Consider the following 23,380-nt stretch of genomic DNA (forward strand, 5'->3'; position numbering starts at 1 on the left):
GTGATCTCTGCTTCACCAACTTCTATGTCCTTCTATGAATCAGCAGTATTCCACACTGTGGTCAAGTAGGAATTATTACTGTACATCAAAGTTTGCCAAATGTAGGAATGCAAGGACTACTTCCCTATCTCAGAAGTCACTCTCCTCCCCTGGCTACATAAATAAATAGTAGCAAAGACTGAAAATGATCCACCTACCACACAAAGGATTTAGGTTGAGTTGTTGGCTAACGAAATGATGAAAGATTGAAGATGTGCCTTTGTTCAATTAGATATTTTGCAGGAACCATTTAGTGTGCAGCATAATTTTTAGTCATCTTCAGATTTCAGTAGAAAATCCACTCAGAACCAAGGACAACAGGATGGAGATGTGTTTGTCTTTGATTTTCCGCACCAACATGGCTGCTCAGAGTCATCTGTGACTCTGTTCCAGGGCTCTGATGCCTCTTCTGGCCTTTGTGGGCAATGTACACACAGTGTACAGACATAGAAGCAGGCAAAATACTCACATATACAAATAAATAAATCCTTTTAAAATGAGGATAAAAGAATTTTGAGACCAAAAGTTTGGGTTTACTTTAAAGGATATAAAACACAGTAAAGACGTTAGAAGTAATAAGGACAATGTAGGACAGAGAAGAGAGAAGATATGGAGGAGACAGGGTGATAGGTGTTGAGACCAGCAAGTGTGCAGAATGGGGAAACAGAGAAGCAAGGAACGTCCCACAGGCTCGGCCTGAATGATTTGGGTAGACAACTAAGGGACAAGAAAAGAATGGGATAGTAGAATAGCACTTCAACACAAATCAAAGGCTGACTCAGGAACAACAGAGGAACAGCTAGAAAATGAACCACGTTTGCCTTGGAGCAAAGATGCAGCTGGCTAGGGAACACATAATAGGACCAGGGTGGCTTTGATATCTGTCACAGCTTGACATTATCTTAAGAGAGGACACCTAGACTTCAGCATGTCTCAGATCAGTGTTTCCAATTTCTTCTTGGAAGATAGCTCTATTTTTTCCTGAAAACCTATCTATATTGAAAATCTCGAAGTCTCTGGACTATAATTGCCTTATTAAGAGGTCTTCTGTAATTTTTTTCTTGGCTAACTGCTATAGATAAATGACAGTTTCAAAGAGACAGCCTGCTGTAGTTAGAGAACCACACTACAAAGATAGAAGACATCATTCTCATTGCTCACTTTCTGGACTTCGACTTCTTCAGTATATAAAACAAACCGCCTGAGGTAAATCAATAGGGCTTCTTTAGATCTAAAATTGTGAGAAATGGGTATCAACCCCCATCTTAAAAAACAAACACATGCACCCTGCCCTCCAGAAGAGCCCCACACAAGCTGCTCACCATGGCTGGGCTTCAGACTGAAGCTGTTCCCATGCGAAACAGGATTTCCTAAGACTTGTCTTTATAATTTAGAGACCCAAATCCTAGTATTCTGTCAACAACTTCACTTGCAGTTTCTTGATTTCACAAACTTTCAGCACATTCTGCTGCTGCTACTCATTCCCCCAGCCCAATGTTTCTGACACCATCACCTTTCTAGACTCCAGCACTGGGTCTGTGAGTCTTAAAGGGCCTCTCCATCCCATCGATCACTTCAATGGATGACTCACAGGCTTTCTTCAGTTCTACTGGATTCTCTTGAATCTATGCACTAGAGATGGGTGAGTTACTACAGGAAGAAGGTACTGTTGGGGAAAACTACCATCATCCTCCTGGGTTTTCAAGGCAATATAACAGCTGTCATCTTCATGGATTCATTCATGAAAAACTAGAGTTCACAGCAGGGCTTATCTTCCACTTTTCTTGCAGGAGACTTTCTTCCCATATAAAATTTTATATAGTAGCTCACTACACAAAACAGACCATAAAGTACAAGCAATGTGGTGATGGTTTATAAGAAAGGACAAGGGTCCCAAGCTCAGCCCCAGCTCCTCCTTCCCATCTTCCATCTGCACCAAGGACTCCTGCGGATGCATCACAGGCACGGAAGACAGGAGAAAAGCACCATTTACATTCTTCTTCAGAGTATCAAAGCTTCCAGTAAGCCTATGACTTCGGAAAGCTTCTTTACTGACATCAAAAAGACATCATAAAAGTCATTTTTTTCTCAATTACTCAAACATATGGAATACAAAACAGGATTTTTAGCAGAATAAAAATATACACTGGCTATCAGTGTGGCACATAAGGGAAATAATTAGGAATAGCTGAAAATTCTTTCCTCAAGGTTTCAATCAGACACACATTAGTAGTGAAGTAGATCAAGATTACTTTTTATTGCACATTTGCTTACACGTCTGCTGCTTGCGGGTGGAACTGAACTGAAACACTGAGTTAGCTTCAGCCAATTTCCCATCAACTGAAGTCAAGTGGTGAACTGCCTACATGTGCCCAGGGATTCTCTCCCAGAACTCAGGCATTGACATTCTTATTCTATCTACATACCAAAGCACACATTTTAACAATGTTTTTCCTTTCATTTTAAACACTCAAAAACAAACCAAACAGCATACTATAAAGAAGATAATCAAAACTGACATGTCCACATATAATCCCCGGCTCACAGAACTTCTGATCACACAGCACTAAGAAGGAACTGTAAACAACCACTCTGCAAACTACTCAGCAATCCTATGTTTGTTCTGGAAAATCCCAACATTGAAGAAATTTACTCTTTCACAATTAGGCATTCATGACCTCTCTTGCCACCTTCCCACCCAACAAAAATTCATGAATCCAAATCTCCCATAGAAGTGATGATTCTTGACCAAAATGTCCAGAGCAGTTAGGAAGAACACAGCATTTCACCAGGTCCAACTTTAAAGAGGCCTAAGACATTAACAGCCCAGTGAAAAAGCAACAAAAGACACATCCCCTGTGGCAAACAGAACATTCTGGCCAGTAGTGGATCTGAAGTAATTACTGAGGCCCCTGCCTTAATCTCATCAATGTCTTACTTAAAAACATATATGGCAAACTCTTCTAAATTACTCCATATTCTAAAATGAAAAAAAATATTTTAATGGATCATTCCTAAACTTTACACTTCACCCATATTTTCCTATGTAAGGTAATTTAGAATGAACAATCCAACCAACATTTTTCCTGACACATCTTCACAGAAAAGCTACTAAAATCACAATTTTGAAAAATTTCTCATTAGTCATACAAACATTATAAACTACAGGAAGAAATCATATTCACATCTGCTCTGACTAGAGCAATGTGCTACCAAACACGTAAGAACACTTGTGCATGGGTTCTCTTCACGTCAGTGCAGCAACCACAACCTGGGCAGCAGCATCCTCTTTCCAGTGAGCTAGCACCCATGCTTGTTCCACATAGGCACTGCCAAAGGCCCCTGTGGTGTCCTCTCCACGACGACAAACTCATCAGGGTTGCCAAATGCCTCATAGAAAACCAGCAAGTCTTGTATGGCATGCTCCTCAACCTGGGAGAAAGAAGTGAAGAAGATTTGCTTCATTCTTTTAAGTAGAGCACATTAGTGGGGTTAGCAGTGTTCTGACTTCCTTTGGAGAAACTGAGACTTTACAGAGACACAACACAGCAGAACTGAATCAGAAACCTTCCTAGGCCCATCGCCTTGCTAGAAACCTTGAGTCTGAGCTAGAATAATCAGATACCTGTTCTCATTCCAATTCAAATCTCTTCTTAAAAAGGTTATGTGCATGTGTGAGCGACTGAGTGCATGTCTGTGTACCCCCTGTGTACAATGTCCTGGGAGGTCAGAAGAGAACTTCTGAACTCTTAGAACTCGAGTTAAATGGTTGTGAGCTAACAAATGCTAGTTAGTGTTGAGAACCAAATCCAGGTCCTCGAGAAGAGAAATACATGCTCTGAGCTGCTGAGCCATCTGCCAGCCCCTCAATTTGAATCTTAAGTTAAGGGAAAAGAAACGGAATTGACTTTCTGGGATCCATTCATGGTAGTAGTTCACCCTGTGAGGTATTTCCTGCTACTGCACATTCCTCTACAACTTGCTTTTGCCTTCTCCACTATCATGGGGCTTATCTTTTCCGAGCCGGCCTCTCTAATCTTTCAGATATGTCTGTGAAATCTTCCATCTCTCAAATAAATCCTCTTTTTCATAAATTAAGCCCAAGATGGTCTCTGTTGTCTATAATCTATAAGCTTCAGTAGAAACTGAGAAGAGCAGTAAACATCATCAAATTCTTTTAAAGCTTAGAACAGCCCACAGCATTGCCAATACTAAAAATAGAAACCTGATGGCAACATGCTAGTTCAAATTATCCTGAATAACTCCAATTAATGACTTAAGTTAATGGATATTTCCGTCTAGTTTTACATGCACTTAAATTTTTATCTAGTAGATCTAGTCAAATGCTCCAAGCCAATCAATAAAACGTCCTACAGACCTGTGGATGGATGTGGTGTCACACCAATAATGTGACATTTGGAAGGCAGAGGCAGGAAGACAGCCAGCTTGGACTAGAGAGTTAGACATTGCCTCAAAAATACAACAAATAACCACCAAACCCATGGGCCTCGGACTGAAACGGAGAGCGGTCCTGGCCGAGCTGAAGCATGCCAGTGTGTCCCTCACCTGAATGAGAGCCAAGGGTTTCTCCCGACTTCTGATGAGTGCGGCTTCTTGTTGCCGTTCTTCTTCTACGATAGACGCAAAAGTGACAGGAGCGACTGCCGTCGGAGCAGCCAGTGAGGAAGACAGCCAGGGGCTGGAAGGATGACAACAATGACCTTCATTCACGTCCTCAGAGTTTCTTCACATGTACAATTTCCTATGAATATGACTTAGCAATGCTGTCCCCCACCCCAGGGACTATTCCATAATGTAACCTGGACACTTTTGTAGAAATTTTTACACAGAATGGTGAGTAAAAACACAGGAAAGGAAAATTATTATTTTGCTTAAATAAGTGTTACAGATAAAATTTTAGAAAATTCTAAAAAGTAAAGGTGTAACAGAAATAATTAACTCTTATTTAGAAAAGAGAATACTCAAACAATACAGTCTAGTAATTTCAACTACCCAATTATCCATTTCTTAAACATGTATTTGTGTCAATGTATAGCACCAGCTTAGCTTTTGAGGCCCACAGGTAATCAATTAAGCTTACTTGGGACTCTCGAGAAGTGGAAAATCAGAAACATGATTGCTTTCTAGTCCTGGAGTTCCATGAGTTGAACACCTGCAAAACAAATTCCAAAAATTGGGATTAAGGCTTTCAGTAATATTAGTAGCATTACTTATTAATAGATACAGTAGAGCCATAAGCTTCTAACTCAGAGACAAATTACTGTTTGCAGTCAGACATAGCTTAAGAAAGACAAGCAAACAAAGGAACCTACAGAGAATTGAACCACACAGGGAAAGCATCGTAAGAAGCAGTCTTTTTCTAATGATGTTCATACATCATTATATATGGTAATCAGGCATCCATGAGAAGTATGAGGGCCTGTGTAAATAACTAGCACTCAGTACTAACATACTGTTGATATGCTCTAGATGACAGATAGAATAGGAAATAGGACACGATCCGAACTAGTTTCTGTCTCTGGAACATAAATAAATCTTTTTCTGTAAACTGCCTTGGTTATGGAGTTTTATCACAACAGAAAAGAGACTGATACATGAAGGTATTGCCCACATTTGTTCTTTTATTGTGTTTTAACACCCTAGCACGCCTCTGCTCTCTAGCCCTGGTCTGACTTGTGAGATCGTCCCAACGACTTCACCAAGAGAAGTTGCATTTGCTCTCCATCCAAGTTAATTCCATCAGAATATAGACTATTTCCCATTTATATTACCCTCTTGTGTAGATCTGAAGGTTTAAGTTCATGATGGCAGAGCAGAGAGAGTATGTATGATGGCTAGAACAACAAGCTGAGAGTTCACATCTTCAATCACAAACAAGAAGCAGAGAGAGTGTACTGAAAATGACACAAGATACTCTCAAAGCTTGCCTCCAGTGACATCCTTCCTCCAACAAGGCCATGCTTCATAAGCTTCCCTCAACAGTACTGCCAGGTGGGGACCCAAGTATTCAAATGCCTGAGTCTATTGGCGACAACTCATTCAACAACCACACTTCAGATGCTGAAAATTATCCTGGTGGTTCTGGGAACCAATTAAAATGTATTGACACTTTCAAAGATGCACAAATAATGTAGAACCGATAATTACTTAGTTGTTAGATAACTACAGTAAATCAGTAGTTACCAACTATTGAAGAGGAATAAAGGGTAGATATGATCAAAGTACAACATAGTTATACATGGAAATGTCACAGGGAAATCTGCTATTTTCTACAATTAATATTAGCAAATAAAGTATTAAAAAATGGTCTGTTGCTGGCTAACAAAAGAAAATTACCAGTCTAAGGAGGTTTCAGACCCAGGGCCTATTAAATCAATGTAAGCTAAAGCTTTAAAAATAACAATTCTAGCCGGGTGGTGGTGGCGCATGCCTTTAATCCCAGCACTCAGGAGGCAGAGGCAGGCAGATCTCTGTGAGTTCGAGGCCAGCCTGGGCTACAGAGCGAGTTCCAGGACAGGCTCCAAAGCTACACAGAGAAACCCTGTCTCGAAAAACCAAAAAAAAAAAAAAAAAAAAGAATAACAATTCTACATAACATTTTGTACTTTATGAGAAGCGTCAGTAGGTTTGTATGATAGGGTATTGTAGCCCTTACTTCATATATGACATTCAGAAAGGGCTATGATGTGATGTTGAAACATCAATCTGTGGACTGTACATTTAATTCAAGTGAGCGCTTGGTGAGCAAGTCCTCCAAAAATTTTAAAATGGCAAAAATCTGTTTCATAATATTATAATCCCACAACTCTTTCCACTAATAATATTTAATGGATAATTATATTAATCATTTCTTTATCCAAAAAACTTGGGAGTCCATCAAAATTTCATCATAAAATATAGGAAAGCTATTAAATAAAACAACTAGTATTTTTAAGAGTTCTAAGCTTCCAAATAATATAAAATTAGTAAGCTTCAGATATAAAAACAAAACCAGACATTCCAATATACAATCTGTATATAATTAGCCTTCTTAAAAACTACCAAAAGGTTATCTAAAATATTCTTTAAAGATTTTTATTTAAATTAAAAAGTACTGTCAATTTAAGAAGTTAACTGAGCTATTTTTGTTTAGACAATATCTTTTTATTTATAAGATTTTATACTAGCTTTATTTTAAAAATTTACCTAATACTAAAACTAATACAACAATAATAGTAATTTTGTTCCAGGAATAGTTTTTGATGTGATTAGAAGCACAGCTCACATTTCCCAGTGCAGAGACACAGTTATTTAGATGAAAAGGAAAACAAAAAACAAACAAACCAACAACCACACCGAACAAAGAACTAAAAGACAGAACACAAAATCCTTCCCTTCTGCATTTTAATATCCCCAGGACACTGCTTTCCTTTGCTTGCCATTGCCTCGGGGGCGAAGCATTTTTTTAAGTCACATTGTGTACAACTAAGACACGTGTGGTGTACAGACAGACCCTCCTCAGCTGAGTCCGATCCTTACACTCTAACCCCGAGGATCACCTGCATTCCTGTCCTCCCACTGTCTCCTGTGTATGCTATCTCTTCTCCTATTTGTCAATGTCTTCTTAAAGATCTCAGTCGGCATTCCCGAGCCTGTGACACCAAAAAGGCTAACTCCTGCCATGGCCTGTTTCTCGGCTATTCCCACAGTCCACAGTAGAGCAGGACGGTCAGGGCTGCAGCAGCCAGAGCTGTTCTCTACCTTACTTCCAGCATGTCTGACTTTCCCTTCACCAGGTCCTCTTCCATGCTGCACTGTACTGTCCTTTACTCTGCCTTGGCGTTTAACTTCATGTCTACACAGTCTCACTTATTTAACCAGACCTCAAATCCAGTAAGGCCTGGGCCTGCACATTATAGTTTTATATACGCCCAACAGAAGTCAGTACAACGCTATGCCCCTACCAGGTATCCCATAATTTGGTATTTTGTTTGTCTGCTGTTTTTTATATGTCCTTTTTGAAAAAACTTACTGGAGAATTACATGTTTTCTACGGTTAAATAAAACATGAAACACAACCTATGCTTTTTTCCATATCCTTATCAGTGAGAACCATCTACATAAAAATTAGTTCCCACATCAACCATCAAGCTATTGACACACAATCTCTCAACTCAATCTTCCAAAGTCACACAACAGCACATACTTCTCACAGTTAAGTTCCAATGTGACAGCACACTCTAGTGACCAATGAGCAAAGCACAGGTTCTTAAGATTTTCTTTGTTCCATGACCAATGGCAACACATTCAGTGAAGAATTAAAATCCTAATGGACACTGCTAGTATTCAAAATGTAAAATACTATAAAAAATAAACTTAATTTTTATACTTTCAAATTTGTGCATCAGAGATACCCAATTCATGACATTCAAAACAAGTGTTACCTGAAAAAGAGCTACAGTTTTAATTCATTTATTTATTCAATCACCAAATATTCATTAAAAGCCCATTCTAAATATGTGTGTGCAATGACTAGCAAAGGAGACATCATCCTTGCTTTAGTAATACTGCTAAAAAAACAAACGCAGCACACATACATCAGACTATAAGCTGGCTCACATCTTTAATTCCAGCCGCTGAGGAGACAGAGGCAGGGGCAGGTGGAGCTCTTTGAGTTTGAGACTGGCCTGGTCTACATAGCAAATTCCAGGCCAGCCAGAACTATTTACTAAGATCCTGTTTCCAAACAAACAAAAGAATCATTAGCAACAACTATAACCATGTAACAGAAATAAGTAACAAGAACTGACTAACTAAAAGAAGTAAGACCCTTTAAAATACCCAACTAAATAGACTATGAAGAGTTGGAATCACAGTTAAGGTGATACAAAGAAGGACTGTTGTGAACAAGAGAAATTCAAAGATACTATAACAGTATGGTTTCCACTAACATGAAATTCTAGAAAGTATACAAGCTCTAGATTGTCAAAAATTAATGGGTAACTGCTAGGGAAAAGGGGCATGAGGCAGACTCTGGGAGCAGTGATTATATTCACTCCTTTGAGTATATGTGACCACATCATGGGTGTAGACATATGCCAAAACTCCAAACTATGGCTTCAACATGACATTTATTATAAGCAAATATCTTCAAAACCATTACCAAAAGGAAAAATAAAGAAGAAATGGACTTTTTAACTTTAATCCTGAATTATAAGAAGTTATAACATCTGCCCTGTACATTTTTAACATCATTTCAGAACAAGAAATCACCAGAGAATATTTTAAGGTAGAAAATATATTAGTTTTGAATTTATTACCTCACAACATTTAAGGCCTGAGAGTTTTCGATTCCTTTCAAACCAACTTTTTTGACATGATCTCCTGAACCATGGCCGGTAACAGGTTTTTTTTCTCCTAGTAGGAAGTCCCGGAATGACTTGGAAGAAGGTGAGTGCAGAGAAGCCCTGCAGAAGAAAGCAAAAAAGCATGTTAAAACACTTTGCAAAGGAGCAGTATAAGGAGATAATAAATAGCGTGAAACTGTCAAAGAATAAAAAAAATGTAAAAACCAACTTCATAGATTTTTCAACAAGAACATTTAAAAACAGACAAGCTTCACAAATTTTTTTTTTCTCCTACAACTGTTTATTCCAACAGAGCTTCTGTGTGCATGCCTGAACAGGACATGATATACTTAATTTTTTTTTTTTTTTTTTTTTTTTGTCAACTTGATACAAGCTAAGATCATCTTGAAAGGGGGAACTTCAACTGACAAAACGTCTCTATCAGGTTAGCCTGTAGGGAAATCTGTGAGGGGCTTTCTTTAGTTAATCATACAGATAGGCCTAGCCCACTTTTGGACTACCCTGGGCAGGTGGTCCTAAACCATGGGGACCAAGCCAATAAGCACGATTTCCTCCATGGCCTCTGCTTCAGTTCCTGCCTCTAAGTTCCTGCTCTGATTTCTTTCCTGGACTGTGACCTGGGACATGTAAACCAAACAAACCTTTTCTTCCCCAAGTTAGTCCTGGTCATTGCTTTAACACAGCAAAGAAAAACTAAGACACCAGAAAACACTTTCATTAAATGACTATTCAAAGCGTATGCAAAAAAATAAGAGAGGAGAATATACAATGATTTAATTATGATTTTCAATGTGGTATTGGAATTTTGTCAATTTTGCACCAATGAAAGTTATGCCATAAGAAAAAGGAATTACTAGATACCTGAGCTGGAGATAAACTCTAGATGTTAAAAATTAGCAAGGATACTAAAATAGTTACTATAGTTGTGCAACAAATTTATGTTTGGGATGTGTGCTGGCTAGCTTTTTGTCAAACTGACACAAGCTAGAGTCATTTGGAAGGAGGAACTTTCAATTGAAAAAAAAGTCTCTATAAGCCTGGCAAGTCTGTCAGACACTTCATTGATCAATAACTGATGAGGGAGGGTGCAGCCCACTATGGGTGGTACCAACCCTGGGCAGGTGGTCCTGGGTTGCATAAAAAGCAGGCTGAGCAAGCCAATAAACAGCATTCCTCCCTGGCTTCTGCTTCAGTTTCTGCCTTGAGGTCCTGCCCAGACTTCCCTCAATGATAGACTGTGAATGTGGAACTGCTAAGGAGAAATAAACCCTTTCTTCGCCAAGTAGCTTTTGGTCATGGTGTTTTATCACAGCAATAGAAACTCTAGCTCAGACAGGATGAATTAAATGACATAAATAATGCAGCTGAGAAAAAGAAATGATAAAATAACAATGGCATTTCAAAAGTGAAACACAATGTTTAAAAACAGTTAATTGGATAGACTTGCAGACTGAAAGTCACTAAAGGAGATAAATATTGGAATTGTTGAATGTGAAGAACAGACAGATGATTACCACTAATTTAAGTCAGCCTTGGTGAGTTATGAGACATTAAGTGGCTAACCTACAGATTTCCCTACAGGAGAACCAGAACCAGCGGAGATATACAGAAGACAAAAATGGAAATCAGACAATGGCCAAAATCTTTTCACAATTGGTAGGAGACATAAATTTAAAGATTAAAAAATGTTAGCGAACTCCAAAGCCAAACACAAAAAAAACTCTTAAAAATTTGCTTTAAATTAAAGATAAAAGGAAAAGCTGGAGAGCCCAGCACACTTAGCTCAGTGGTACAGAATGCCTAGCATGCAAGAGGCCCTGAGTTTGATACCAAGACCGGAAAAGGGGTGTGTGTGTGTGTGTGTGTGTGTGTGTGTGTGTGTGTGTTTGGTGCTGGTGATGTGGGATGCTCTGAAAGCAGACACAGAAATACATCAGAATATGAATATAACTAGCTTGTTTCAGAAACAAGAGAGTCTAAAAAGCAGTAGAAAGAAATCATTAACATACCAAGGAAAAGAAAAATGTCAAGCTAGCCTACATCTCCAAACAAAACTTTGAAGCCATAAACAGGCCTTGACTGTGTTAGATGGGAGCCAAGACCCCTGAACCAGGCAATAAACACTGAAGCTGCTTTGTAGGGAAAATATGCTATGGAACAATAGATAATACAATGCACCACAGGAATTACAAAGGTAACGAGGAACTACTGTAAACAACTCAATGGAGAAAAGTGTGACAATTTACATGGCATGGGCAAATATATTTAAAAAAAAAATCTATTATCAAAGATTAAATGTTCATATACCCAACAGAGGTAAATCTGCAGAACAGGAAGAAACCAGAAAATGCACCTATTTCCAATTCTACTGAAATTACATATAATATTCCAACTACATATATTCTAATTGCATTATGTTTTAGAGTAGGTAAAACTAATCCACTGTAGAAAATGACCAGTCATTGGCTCTGGGACAAGAAAGGCACACGGTTAAAGAGAATATTCCAGTGGGAATGTTCTAGAGTGACAGTAATGTCGAGTAATTTATAAAACCAACAATATACAATTAAGAAGAATTTATTTTAGGAACACTAAAAACACTCCAAAAAAAGTCAATCAATATATATAATTCATCATATTAAGATGACAGGATGAGAAAAATCCTATGAAAAAATTCTATGATTCAGTCAACAGAGGCTTCACAAACAAAATACTTAGGAATATATATATATATATATATATACACACACATATATATACATATATATATATATATATATATATATATATATATATATATATACACACATTATGAAAACTGTTGAAACAACCCTAAGATTTACTATGCTCATGATTCGGAGCACGTTAAATTTAAGATAATTACCAACAAAAGTCCATCAGTCTTTTATCTGTTTATAATTTATTTATTTTTGACAAAATTCGTGTAAACATGCAAAAGATAAAGCAAATAATTTTGGAAAAAAGTCTGAGAACTTAATGGTCCCCAATTTCAATGCTGACAGACACTTCTCAGGGCAGTGGAGTAGAGGAGGACACAGACCTAACAAACTCAGTAACGGGTCTAGGTTAGACCCACATTCACTTCCAGCAACCTACCCTTTCATCTGCAGATACGGTCCCTATTTAAGGTCACTTACTATAAATAAAATCTCAAACAGCAGGAGACAAAATAATTTCTTTACAAATTAGTATTGGAACCATGAACTAATAAAGTATTTGTGTTTAAAAAAAAACTTTAAAAAAATTAATCTGAATTTGACTTTATCATAAAAATGTTGTACTCAAGACACACACACACACACACACACACACACACACACACACACACACCAAAAATCCAAAGTCCATTTGGAAGAACCACCTTCATTTCCTTTGCAGCCTTGGCCCTAAGCCAGACATATCTGAAGGTGAGGATACCACAAAAGACAGGGGCCATGAGTGACTGGGATCACTGTTGAAGATCCTCACAGCTCGCTTCTAAATCCAGGAAACCTGTAACTCCTACTATGAAAAGACAAGCTGTCAAATTCACTCATGAAGTTAGGAATTCCTACATGTAGTAAACAGCATACACCCTGCCAGGTTCTTTCCAGACAAAAACAGTTCTTTGCTTAGGATAATAAAACTACTAAAAAGTACCAAGAGCAGTTAGAGAATATCTTAAGCACACACACTCATTAACTGTGCACAGTAACCACCTATAAAGCAGCTAATTCGGCAGTCTGAGCAAGCCCGGCCCTTTCCATTGGTTATGCCCAAATGTAAAAAAAGTCTTGTTTCCCACAATTTTTCTTTCTGAAGTTGGGCTTTGGCTATTTTCTATCCTAAAAGCCACAGAAAATTTATGGAGAAATATTTTCAGAAATTTATATCCATACAAAAATTAGTTAGGATTCTGTTCCTTAGCCTCAGAAACTTTAATAAATAAAATTTTCAGGTCAAAAAGGCTAAATATCTGCAATTATTTTACATAAGCTAGCTCAAAAGAATTTTACATTCAAACATCACGCCAGGCCACAAAGACCATATATTTTCCACAAGATGATAGTGAAAAATGTATTTCGCCAAGTAAAACATTTGAAAATGAAAAGTGCCCAGATCCCACACACACTCAATGTTTCACATTAATTTTAAAATTCAACTGGCTAGAACTTCATTCTAATGCAAAACCCCATTCTATTTAGCACTTTCCATGGCCACAGCCAACTGTAGGTAGCAGGGGTACAACTATATCTTAGGAACGTAGGGAGTTACTGCATGGATATGTGACTAGACCAGTAAACACTACCACAACCACAGTGTAAGATTTAGCAGGCTCACTTGTGCTTTAATTAACTGCACATTTAACATTAATCTAAGGACAAATATAAAAACATCTACAAAAGTAAAATTTCATTAGGTGATCCTATAGATAATGAAATGTAAGTAGCTAAAAAAAAATCACTACTATCGTAAATACATTCTGTAAAGACAGCCTAACAAATCAGATTAAAATGCTAACTTTAGATTTATTTTCTACTTTCTAAACTAGAATATAATTTAAACTCTGCCAATTACTTTTCAATTAGCTTGTACAAGGGATGGTATCTCAGGAGTATTCACCATGCATTACACATGTTTTCACAGCACATGTGTCTGAATTAAAAATCAAATTATGTATTATATTGAATAATGTGATTAACTGTATTTTAAGTATTTTGTACATAATTAACAATTATAAATCTATCAAAAGCAGCATATTATATTCATTTTTTTCTTAAGCTCAATTTAAGCTTTACAGACAAATACTAATTCAAGAAAGAAAATCACTCAACAACTAATAATATTTATTTCAATTTATCCTAAAACATGCCTCAAAGTTCCTAAAAATTAACCATTAACTAATTATTTTATATAAATGTATTCTTTAAATTTCTAACAAATAATATTGGGGAATATTATTTTAAGGTGTGTTACTTTTATTTATGTTGCATTTGTTTAACTCTGTAAAGCTGTGTTACTGTGCCTATGTAAAACTCCTGATGGTCTAATAAAGAACTGAATGGCCAATAGCTAGGCAGGAGAAAGGATAGGCAGGGCTGGCAGGCAGAGAGAATATATAGAAGGAGAAATCTGGGAGAAAGAGATTGAGGAATGAGGAGGACTTCAGGGGCCAGCCAACCAGCCACCCAGCTACACAGCTAGACACGGAGTGAGAAGGAAAGAAAAGGTATACAGGAATAGAGAAAGATAAAAGCCCTGAGGCCAAAGATAGATGAAATAATTTAAGAAAAGCTGGCAAGAAACAAGCCAAGCTAAGGCCAGACATTTATAATTAAGAATAAGCCTCCGTGTGTGCTTTATTTGGTAGCTGGGTGGTGGGCCCCACAAAAGAGCAAAAACCAACAACAACACTGGCCTGTGCCAATAACTTAAGATAAAATCCACATAGCCTTACAGCCTATTACACTCATGGATATTATTCTAAATAGAGATCTTCACAAAGAAAATATCTTCATATTTCTGCCAAACTTAATAGCATTTTTCTTCCCATATTCCTAGAACTCTCCTTAATAAGCAATACCCGATTCCCTGAGCATTTTAGTAAGACAGTGCCATCCACATGGAGCTCAGCTCACACTGCTAGTGATTACTGACTGGGGAAGTGAGTCGACTAAATTTGAACATCAACAGCTGAGGTTTCAAATACCTCATTACTTTTACTAAAATCCCATATAACAGGAAAACAAAAATAATCAGAATAAAGACATAACTCCACAGCATCCTGAGGCCAGCACGAGTGCAGCAGTAGACAGCTACAGGGACAACTGGTTTGAGTGTGTAGGAAGACTGAATTAGTAGACAGCTACAGGGACAAATGGTTTGAGTGTACAGGAAGACTGAATTAGTAGACAGCTACAGGGACAACTGGTTTGAGTGTGCAGGAAGACTGAATTAGTAGGACTGAAACCCCACAAATTCCTGTCTGCTAGAGACACCTTTGGAACGAGACCCTGTGGTGTGGCTGGGTTACTAGATATCACCTACCTTAGCACAAAGAAATGTTGATTTGAAGTCACAAGTCAAATGGAAAACAGGAATAATAAGCTGTGTGCTGTGTGTCGTCTCAACTTGAAATGGTAAAGCATGTGAAAATCTATACCAAATGTTGAGAACCGAGCACCAGCGCTAACCTCCTTACCCTGACCAGCTTCCAGAATACCAGCACCTAAATATGCAGACTTTGTCAGTGGAAGCAGAAGATGCCCGTTAGAAAACTATGATCTCTGGAGATGAGGGAAAGACACCAAAGATCACCAACATATGTGGGGTCCTAAAAGGGAGACTGCAAGGAATCACAGTTATACACACAGGCACACAGTATTTCCAACTGTAGCACAAAAGCAAAAGAACCAACATACTAATACAGCAAGACATAAAAATGAACCATAACAGAGACCTCTGAAGCAAAGGGCAGTGTTTAATCAAATGCTAGTTTTAATGTTTTATGAATGAGTCATACAGTGTGACTTTTTGACTTCCTATATTAATATATTGCTAGGATCCAGCTATGGTTATATTTAGTCATACTTCTTTCATTACTCTGCAGTATTATACTTTCTAAAAATGTTTAGCTATTCATCAATGACAGATGACAAGGCTGTACCAGGTTTTAGGTACTGCAGTACTGATAATATGGACATTCTTACAGTATGTAGACACAGATTTCTGATTCATACATACCACACAGAGAATCATTTACAGAGTAGATGGATCTATCATAGTATTTGAATCATGAACACTATATAAAGGCCACAAAGCACCACAGCAAACGAGACAGACCACAGAACACAGATGCCAAGAAAGATGTTGCCAGGAAAAATCCTGAAACTCCCTATCCTTGTTTACTGATGACTTTTAAAATAAGCCAAGTGATGGCATAGCGAAATCCACAATATGAAGCCCAACATATCCTCAAGTATTTAACAACTTCTCTCAGACTACGGTAACATCCAGAACTGCGACAGTGGTTTTCAACTGGGTTTTGCCTGTGTTTAGAGAAACACCTCAGTGCCACCTCCAATCTCCAACAACTCTTAGCTGGGTTTTCCCATTTCTTGTCTCTTTGTTTCCTTTCTCACTGACAATGCTTCACACCTACTGGTACCTTTGGCAGGCACTGACAGTTCTACTGGCGACACTCAGAACAAAATCAATTGTTTGCTATTCTCTTCAAAATAATTTTTATTTTCAGTGGTAGGAAAACAGAAAACAAAAAACCCCTCAGGAACAGAGTGACAGGCATGAACACTGACGGAATTCCCCTAAATCCTGAGACAGGATTCTCCTGTCCTTCCCCTGCCCTTCCCTCTATCCCTCTATCCATGCACCTTTCTCTTAAACTGGGTGCCAAGCATTATGAAATGAGTTTCCAAAAAGGGAAACTAGGAAGGAAGCAAAGAACAGCATTTTACACAGCTCATCTTTGGAGATGATTCCTAGCAATGTGGCCACCATGGGAAGACTGTGACGGCTCAAACTGCCATGATGTGACACAGAGTCCAACAGCACTGCTCGGTCAACGGACAGCTGCTTCGGCTGTCCCATGTGAGACAACCAAGGATGCACACAGGACTAGAGGGTCGGATTACTAAAGATCAAGCTTGCTGTTTTGAAATTTTAATCTATTTGTTCTTTATTTTAAAATGAAACACTGAATCTCTTTTCAACAGAAACTACAGAATAGCAAGACTGACATCCAAAAGTAAAAAGTAAATCCACACTCTTGAAACCATGCTGTCTGTTAATACATCTAAAATTACAATAAAACAAAAATACTTTAGAAGTCTGTACTGCACAAGCTCCAACATTTAAGTTAAAAGCCAATAGGGGAAATGAAATATTTAAAAGGACTTTAGAAACACATGCAGGGGAAACTCAGAAGCCAAGAACCACCATTGAAGCCAAGGGAAGACCTCTGTAATTTTAACAAGAGCATACCATGCGTTTGCTGGCTTGGGGGACTTTGAAGGAGCTGTTAGAATTGGTTCCATGCTGTTTGTTCCTGAATTGTTTTCTTTGGTGGTCAATGCAATCATTTTCCTTTGCCTCTGAGAAAGTTTGACTCCATGAGAAATAATTTTCCTAAAAATTAAATTAGGGTAAACCAATTATTTCTAATGGCTTCACTGCTTCTAAGAAATCTTAGTTTCCTAAGAAATCATTATGCTCAAAACAAAATTAAACCCCTCAGCATTAATGTCTGCTTAATCAAGGTCATCGTAACATGTTTTCTATTAAGTTTCAAAAGTTAAAGTTTCAGTTTATATTGCTGATGATCAAACAGTGGTTAAACATGAGCCCCCAGAACAGCATTCTTTTCAAACGACTTTGCATCAGGCTTGTGCATTTCTTCAGAAATAAAACTTCATGACAGTCACTTCCGTGACAACAGTACCCTGGCCCTCTGGCATGTAACACTGACTCTAATGCACTAGAGCATCAGACCAACTCAATCATCAGCACATAGCTAGCAAACAGTACTGAGGCTAAGGTACCTATTGGAGGGTTTATAACTATTGTATCAACTGCACAAAAATAATAGGAAAGATCCAGTATGTTGTTCCAATTCTGTAGGACAGAAATACAACACAACATGGTCTTTTGTCTTAATTTTTTTTTCTTTTTAACCAACCCTAAGTTTAACTTTGGTGCTGCGCCATATTTTTGTCTATTTTCTTCTGTTTCCATGATGGTTCTGAAATCCACAACAGGAGGACTCACGGGACTAAAAGACAAAAACAAAACAAAAAAACAGGATTCATTACCTATAATGCCCAACACCAAACTTAACTGAGCCTGTAAATTATATATAAGACTGATAATTAACTTATAGACTAATAATTAAATTCATTTTGTTAGCTTCAGCCACCCTCAAAAAAAGATATTTTGAATGACAGATACTCCCATAGATACATATATAACATTACCAAATAATTGAAATCTTCAAGTTGAGCAATAACCTGAAGTTATTCTAACAAAACAAAAGGAGTCCTAGATCATCTAAATTAGGCAAAAGAACTCACTAAAATTCTAATTAAAATCTTATCCTGACAGATGAATGAAGCTGAAAATCATTTCATTTTAAAAAACAAATGAAATTGTTGCTATCATCTATTATTAACAAAAACAGGGACTTTTCAAAAAATACCGGGGTGCTCAGCAATACTGAAGACATACCCCAGATCCCTCTGTACTCTAAGTGGAAAAAGAGGCCCTTAGGGGTATGGCGGCTGCACTGTTAGGGGAAAAAAAAACAAAATCTCTAGAAATAGTTTCCGATACAAGTGAAATCTATGATATAGCTAAGAATAATTCACTTTATTACATATATATTTCATATTTCCAACTGACAAATGGTTGCAAAGCAAAAACTAGTTTTCTCCAATGGAATCTCACTAGGGAAACAAACCATTCTTAAGGGTAGAACCCCATGCCCAGTAGTACATGACCAACATAAAATGAACTCAATAGTGATTTTGTAGATGTTTTGTCTTACATTGCTTTGAGCATTTTTTAAAAAATGTTTCATGCCTTTTGCTTGTATTATTATGGTTTCTGATTTTGTGTTTTTACAGGTGTGTGTGTGTGTGTATCTATTATGTGTATTTCCTATGGTTTTTCTTTTAATTCTTCTGATTTGTTTGTTTGTTTGTTGCCTGTTTGTTTCCTAAAGAAAGAGAAGGCAGGCATGGAGTTGGATGGGTGGGAATGTGGGTGAGGATCTGAGGGGAGATAGGGAGGGGAAACCATGACCAGAATATATTATATGGAAAAAAAAACATTTTAAATAAATAAATAAATAAATAAGTAAGTAAGAGAAAAAAAGAGCACCCTACCTGCAAGAGCCAGCAACCCAACTGGAAGAGCCTGTCATGTCGACCCTGTTACTGGGGATGAACCGGGGAGCAGATTTAGACGTGGGTGATTTTTCCCATGGTTTTAAATCTTCCCTAGCACATGTAGGAGGTGTACCATTCACATATGGTTTAGCTTTCCCCTGTGAGAAAAAGGAGAACCCAAGTAGTAATGGCAAGCATCTAACTTGGTAGCTTAGCGTGCATAGTCAGTGACACCCGATCAGCTAGCACTCGCCATGTCTGTCTCCAGGCCCCCCACTTAGCCTGCTGACCCTCATCACTTACAACAAGCTGCTGCGCACACAGGAGAGTAAGTGCACACCTTAAAATTCTACTCACTACAAGAAACACACACACAAAAAAAAAAAAAAAAAAAAATTCTACTCAGACAAAGAGCAAACAAAATGACAATAAAAGTAGTACATATAAGGTACAAAACAGTAATATTAAAATTCCTATTTTAGAAAGAAAATTCACTTTAGACATAAAAATGTGGTACAAATGTCTTATCATCTACTCTATGATGTAGTATTTTAAATCAAATGAAAGTAAATAATATTGACACTTCAGGGGCCTTTAGGTCACAGCTATTACAAAAGGCTCAGGAAGGTCTTAAATGGCATGTGTACTACTTCTGTCCTCACAAGACATTCACTATGCACCTTCAACCTCCTGACACCTCACTGTCCTTCAGATTAACCTTATGAAAACAACAATTTCCTTTAAACATCTGCATTAAACTTGAACACTTTGTAAGAATAAATTTATAGTCTCAGAAATTCCTAGATGTTCCAATATGTTTTGTGAATGTGGCAAAGGTTATAGGAAAATGACTCAATTTCTAAACATGTAGCTATTTTCCTTCCTGTAAAGAAAAGCTGCGGAGCAGGTATTAATGGATGTCAAGAAGAAAGCCTCCGCAGAGATAAGCCCAGGAGGAGCGCTGCAGCTGTGAAATCAGCCAGCCAGCCTGGCAGAACAGCTTCCAGCTGGCTATGTCCATTAGCACCAGGTAAGAAAGAGACCACGACATCTGAAACCAGGCTTACTTTCAAATCATTTTTCTCTGATAAATTTTATTTCGTTTTAATAGCCCCTTCTTCAAATATTTCTGGAATTTAGCTACAAATATACTTTCCACTGAATAATATTGAATGTCTATTGAATAATACCACATTATATCAATATATTTATCATCAATATATTTTACTTGCAAAAAGACTAGAAATGAAATCATAAAGAATTGAAAACTGTATTAAAATTTCTACAATTAGAATAATTAGCCAGGCAGTGGTGGCGCACACCTTTATTTTTATTTTTATTTTTTTTTGGTTTTTCAAGACAGGGTTTCTCTGTGTAGCTTTGCGCCTCTCCTGGGACTCACTTGGTAGCCCAGGCTGGCCTCGAACTCACAGAGATCCGCCTGCCTCTGCCTCCCGAGTGCTGGGATTAAAGGCGTGCGCCGCCACCACCGCCCGGCATTTTTTTTTTTTGGTGACGCACACCTTTAATCCCAGCACTCGGGAGGCAGAGCCAGGCGGATCTCTGTGAATTCGAGTCCAGCCTGGTCTACAGAGCGAGTTCCAGGACAGGCACTAAAACTACACAGAGAAACTCTGTTTAAAAAAAAAAAAAAGAATAATTATATAATTCTGGAAGAAAACATACATTATACATATTAATTTTAGTTTTTGTTAACTCCAGGAAAGTATTTGAAACTTTAAGAATATCATGAAAACTGAGGTAAAACTAAGGGCACATCCAAACATGTGGTGAGGAAACAATGCTGTATCAGACCAACCTCGACCTTCTCTGAATGGAATCCTGCTGTAAAATCAGGCGACTGTAAGTCCCTGGGACTACCTACTCCTGCATAGCTTCCTTCAGAGTCTGAGGTCAACAGTTCTGGAAGAGACTCCACAGAATTGGTCTTATCAGACTTTAATAATCCTAAAATGCAAAATAAAATAAAGTAAATAAACTTTAACCAGACATAGTAAGCAGATATGCATTTCACTCAATGAGCCAAATGGAAAGCGAGCAGCTTATTGCTCCAGACTACACTAACACTTAAACTATATTCACCACACTAACAGCACACTAGTTAAGCTACAGTGACAAAGACATTAAGTGAAAGATCAACACGGAGGAGATAGTAACACAACTGTTTATTCATCCCAAGTCTCGAATAACTCATCAATCTCAACAACATAGAGCGCACAGCATTTGCTTTGAGAGATGGTTAACTTCCTTCCTCAAGAAAGGTAAGAAGGGAGAAGAGGTGACTGACTCCACAGCAACCCATCCCTGCCTGTCCCTTTTCAGCTGTGCTCTGCAGGGAGGCAATGGCTCAGCTGTGAGAGAGGAAGTACCTAAGGGTCTCTGTGCCAGCAGAGAGCCCAGGAACACAGGCTCCTACTGACCCCACTGGCAGCCTGTTGGAGGGTTTGTCAGTTTGTTTTCTGTACAAAAAAATCTGTCATTTGAAATTGTTAATTATCTTACCTCCAGAGATGATCTAAATGTTCACCTCTGTTATCCCTAAGTACAGGTTCGCCACACACACACTACAAAATAAACTTCTACTTGATTTCAGGTGATAATTCATGCATTTCAAATTAATTAGAATCTATATGAAATGCCAAAAGAAACTTGAAGATGTAGACATTATCTGAGCCGTAAAAGCTATACAACTGATTAAAAAGAACATGTGCTGTCTCTTATACATTCAGAAAAGAGTTATCCCTCTAAGGAGATCACCACACACTGTAGCCGCCTTCTCTTGTCTATTACTAAAAACAGGTGGCAATGACATCTAAACTTTCTCCTACTTTCATAGGTATTTTAAGTAAATTTTAATTTCATATATTACACTTAAAACTGTATGCTTCCAAACCCATTAAAATCAAGACAATCAAATAAATGATTGACATGGCAAGCAATTATTTTTGGTCAAAACGAAACACCTTAACAGGATCACTCATGGAACTTTAAGGATCAGCATCCATGTCAGGTCTCTACACAATTGTTTCTGATGAAACATGCCTTGTACTCAAATGTTCCTTTTGGCTCCCAATTAAGTTTCACCCTTTCATCATTATCTGCTTGGGCCACAGAAATTATGCAACATCAGAATGTATATGGAACTTAACTCAAGAGAGCAAATACTATTCATTCCTTTTGTCATTATCTCAGATCATCATAAACTTTCTAGATCCATTCCCTGATGTTTAAACGAAAAGTTTAAAGTAAGGAGCATAAAGTATTTCTTCACTAATCTCCTCCAGCTTTGAAATGTCAAGATTGTGTGTGTGTGTGTGTGTGTGTTTATATCCACATGTGTGAGCATGACTCAACACGTCATAGCAAAGGTGTTAAGATCAGATAATAATAATATTGGGTGTCTATCCTCACCTTGTATCTTCTTTGAAGCAGGATTTCTTTGTTGTTTTCCTGCCATGTATACCAGGCCAAGCTAGCTAGCCTGTGGGATTAAACGGATTACTGTCTGTTTCATCTCCCAGAGGTGCACTGGGATTTCATATTTTCCTGCTCTGCATCTAGCTTTTACTTGGGTTCTGAGGGTTATAACTCAGGTCCTCACTTGCACAGCTAATGCTTTTACCCACTAAACAACTCCCTAGTCCATGAGACTCTAAGACTCTACTACACATATATATATACATACACACATTCACTCACACACATTAAATTGATTCATACTATTTAAAGCAAATCAAGTATCTACTTTTTCCTTCAGTCATTAGGTAACTGAAAGATCCCCAGTTTCACAACTGTCTGACCATTTACTCATCCTTTATCAACCTACCTATGCTTTGTCTTCAGGTTAGAAGTAAAGCATTCAAAAGAGAATACAAATCACAGAATGTTATGCTTGGAAAGACCCTAAGATATGTCTTTCTCATTTCTAGATCTCCTGATTCCTACCTTTAATGCTTCATAAATCAATCTAGGCAAATAATCTCTCATTTTAGGTATCTTTTGTGTTACTTAAACCAATTCTTAACATTATTTCCTTTAGTTGTAACAAAT

The 23,380-nt window shown here is 37.7% G+C and overlaps 1 protein-coding gene across 1 annotated transcript in view; it reads right to left on the minus strand.

Moving 5' to 3' along the window:
- Positions 1-2,272: 2,272 nt before the first annotated feature.
- The window catches only part of Ibtk (inhibitor of Bruton tyrosine kinase), a 67,293-nt gene continuing 46,185 nt past the window's right edge, over positions 2,273-23,380 (minus strand). Inside the window, exons 22-29 of the mRNA XM_059268307.1 lie at positions 21,129-21,277; positions 19,307-19,467; positions 18,103-18,195; positions 17,409-17,552; positions 9,360-9,506; positions 5,141-5,212; positions 4,606-4,738; positions 2,273-3,471 (exon numbers count right to left, since the gene is read on the minus strand). Coding sequence (XP_059124290.1) covers positions 3,340-3,471; positions 4,606-4,738; positions 5,141-5,212; positions 9,360-9,506; positions 17,409-17,552; positions 18,103-18,195; positions 19,307-19,467; positions 21,129-21,277 — 1,031 coding nt within the window. The 3' untranslated portion in view covers positions 2,273-3,339. The remainder of the gene's footprint in view (positions 3,472-4,605; positions 4,739-5,140; positions 5,213-9,359; positions 9,507-17,408; positions 17,553-18,102; positions 18,196-19,306; positions 19,468-21,128; positions 21,278-23,380) is intronic.

Source organism: Peromyscus eremicus, chromosome 7, assembly GCF_949786415.1.
Source record: "Peromyscus eremicus chromosome 7, PerEre_H2_v1, whole genome shotgun sequence".
Classification (NCBI taxonomy): Eukaryota; Metazoa; Chordata; class Mammalia; order Rodentia; family Cricetidae; genus Peromyscus; species Peromyscus eremicus.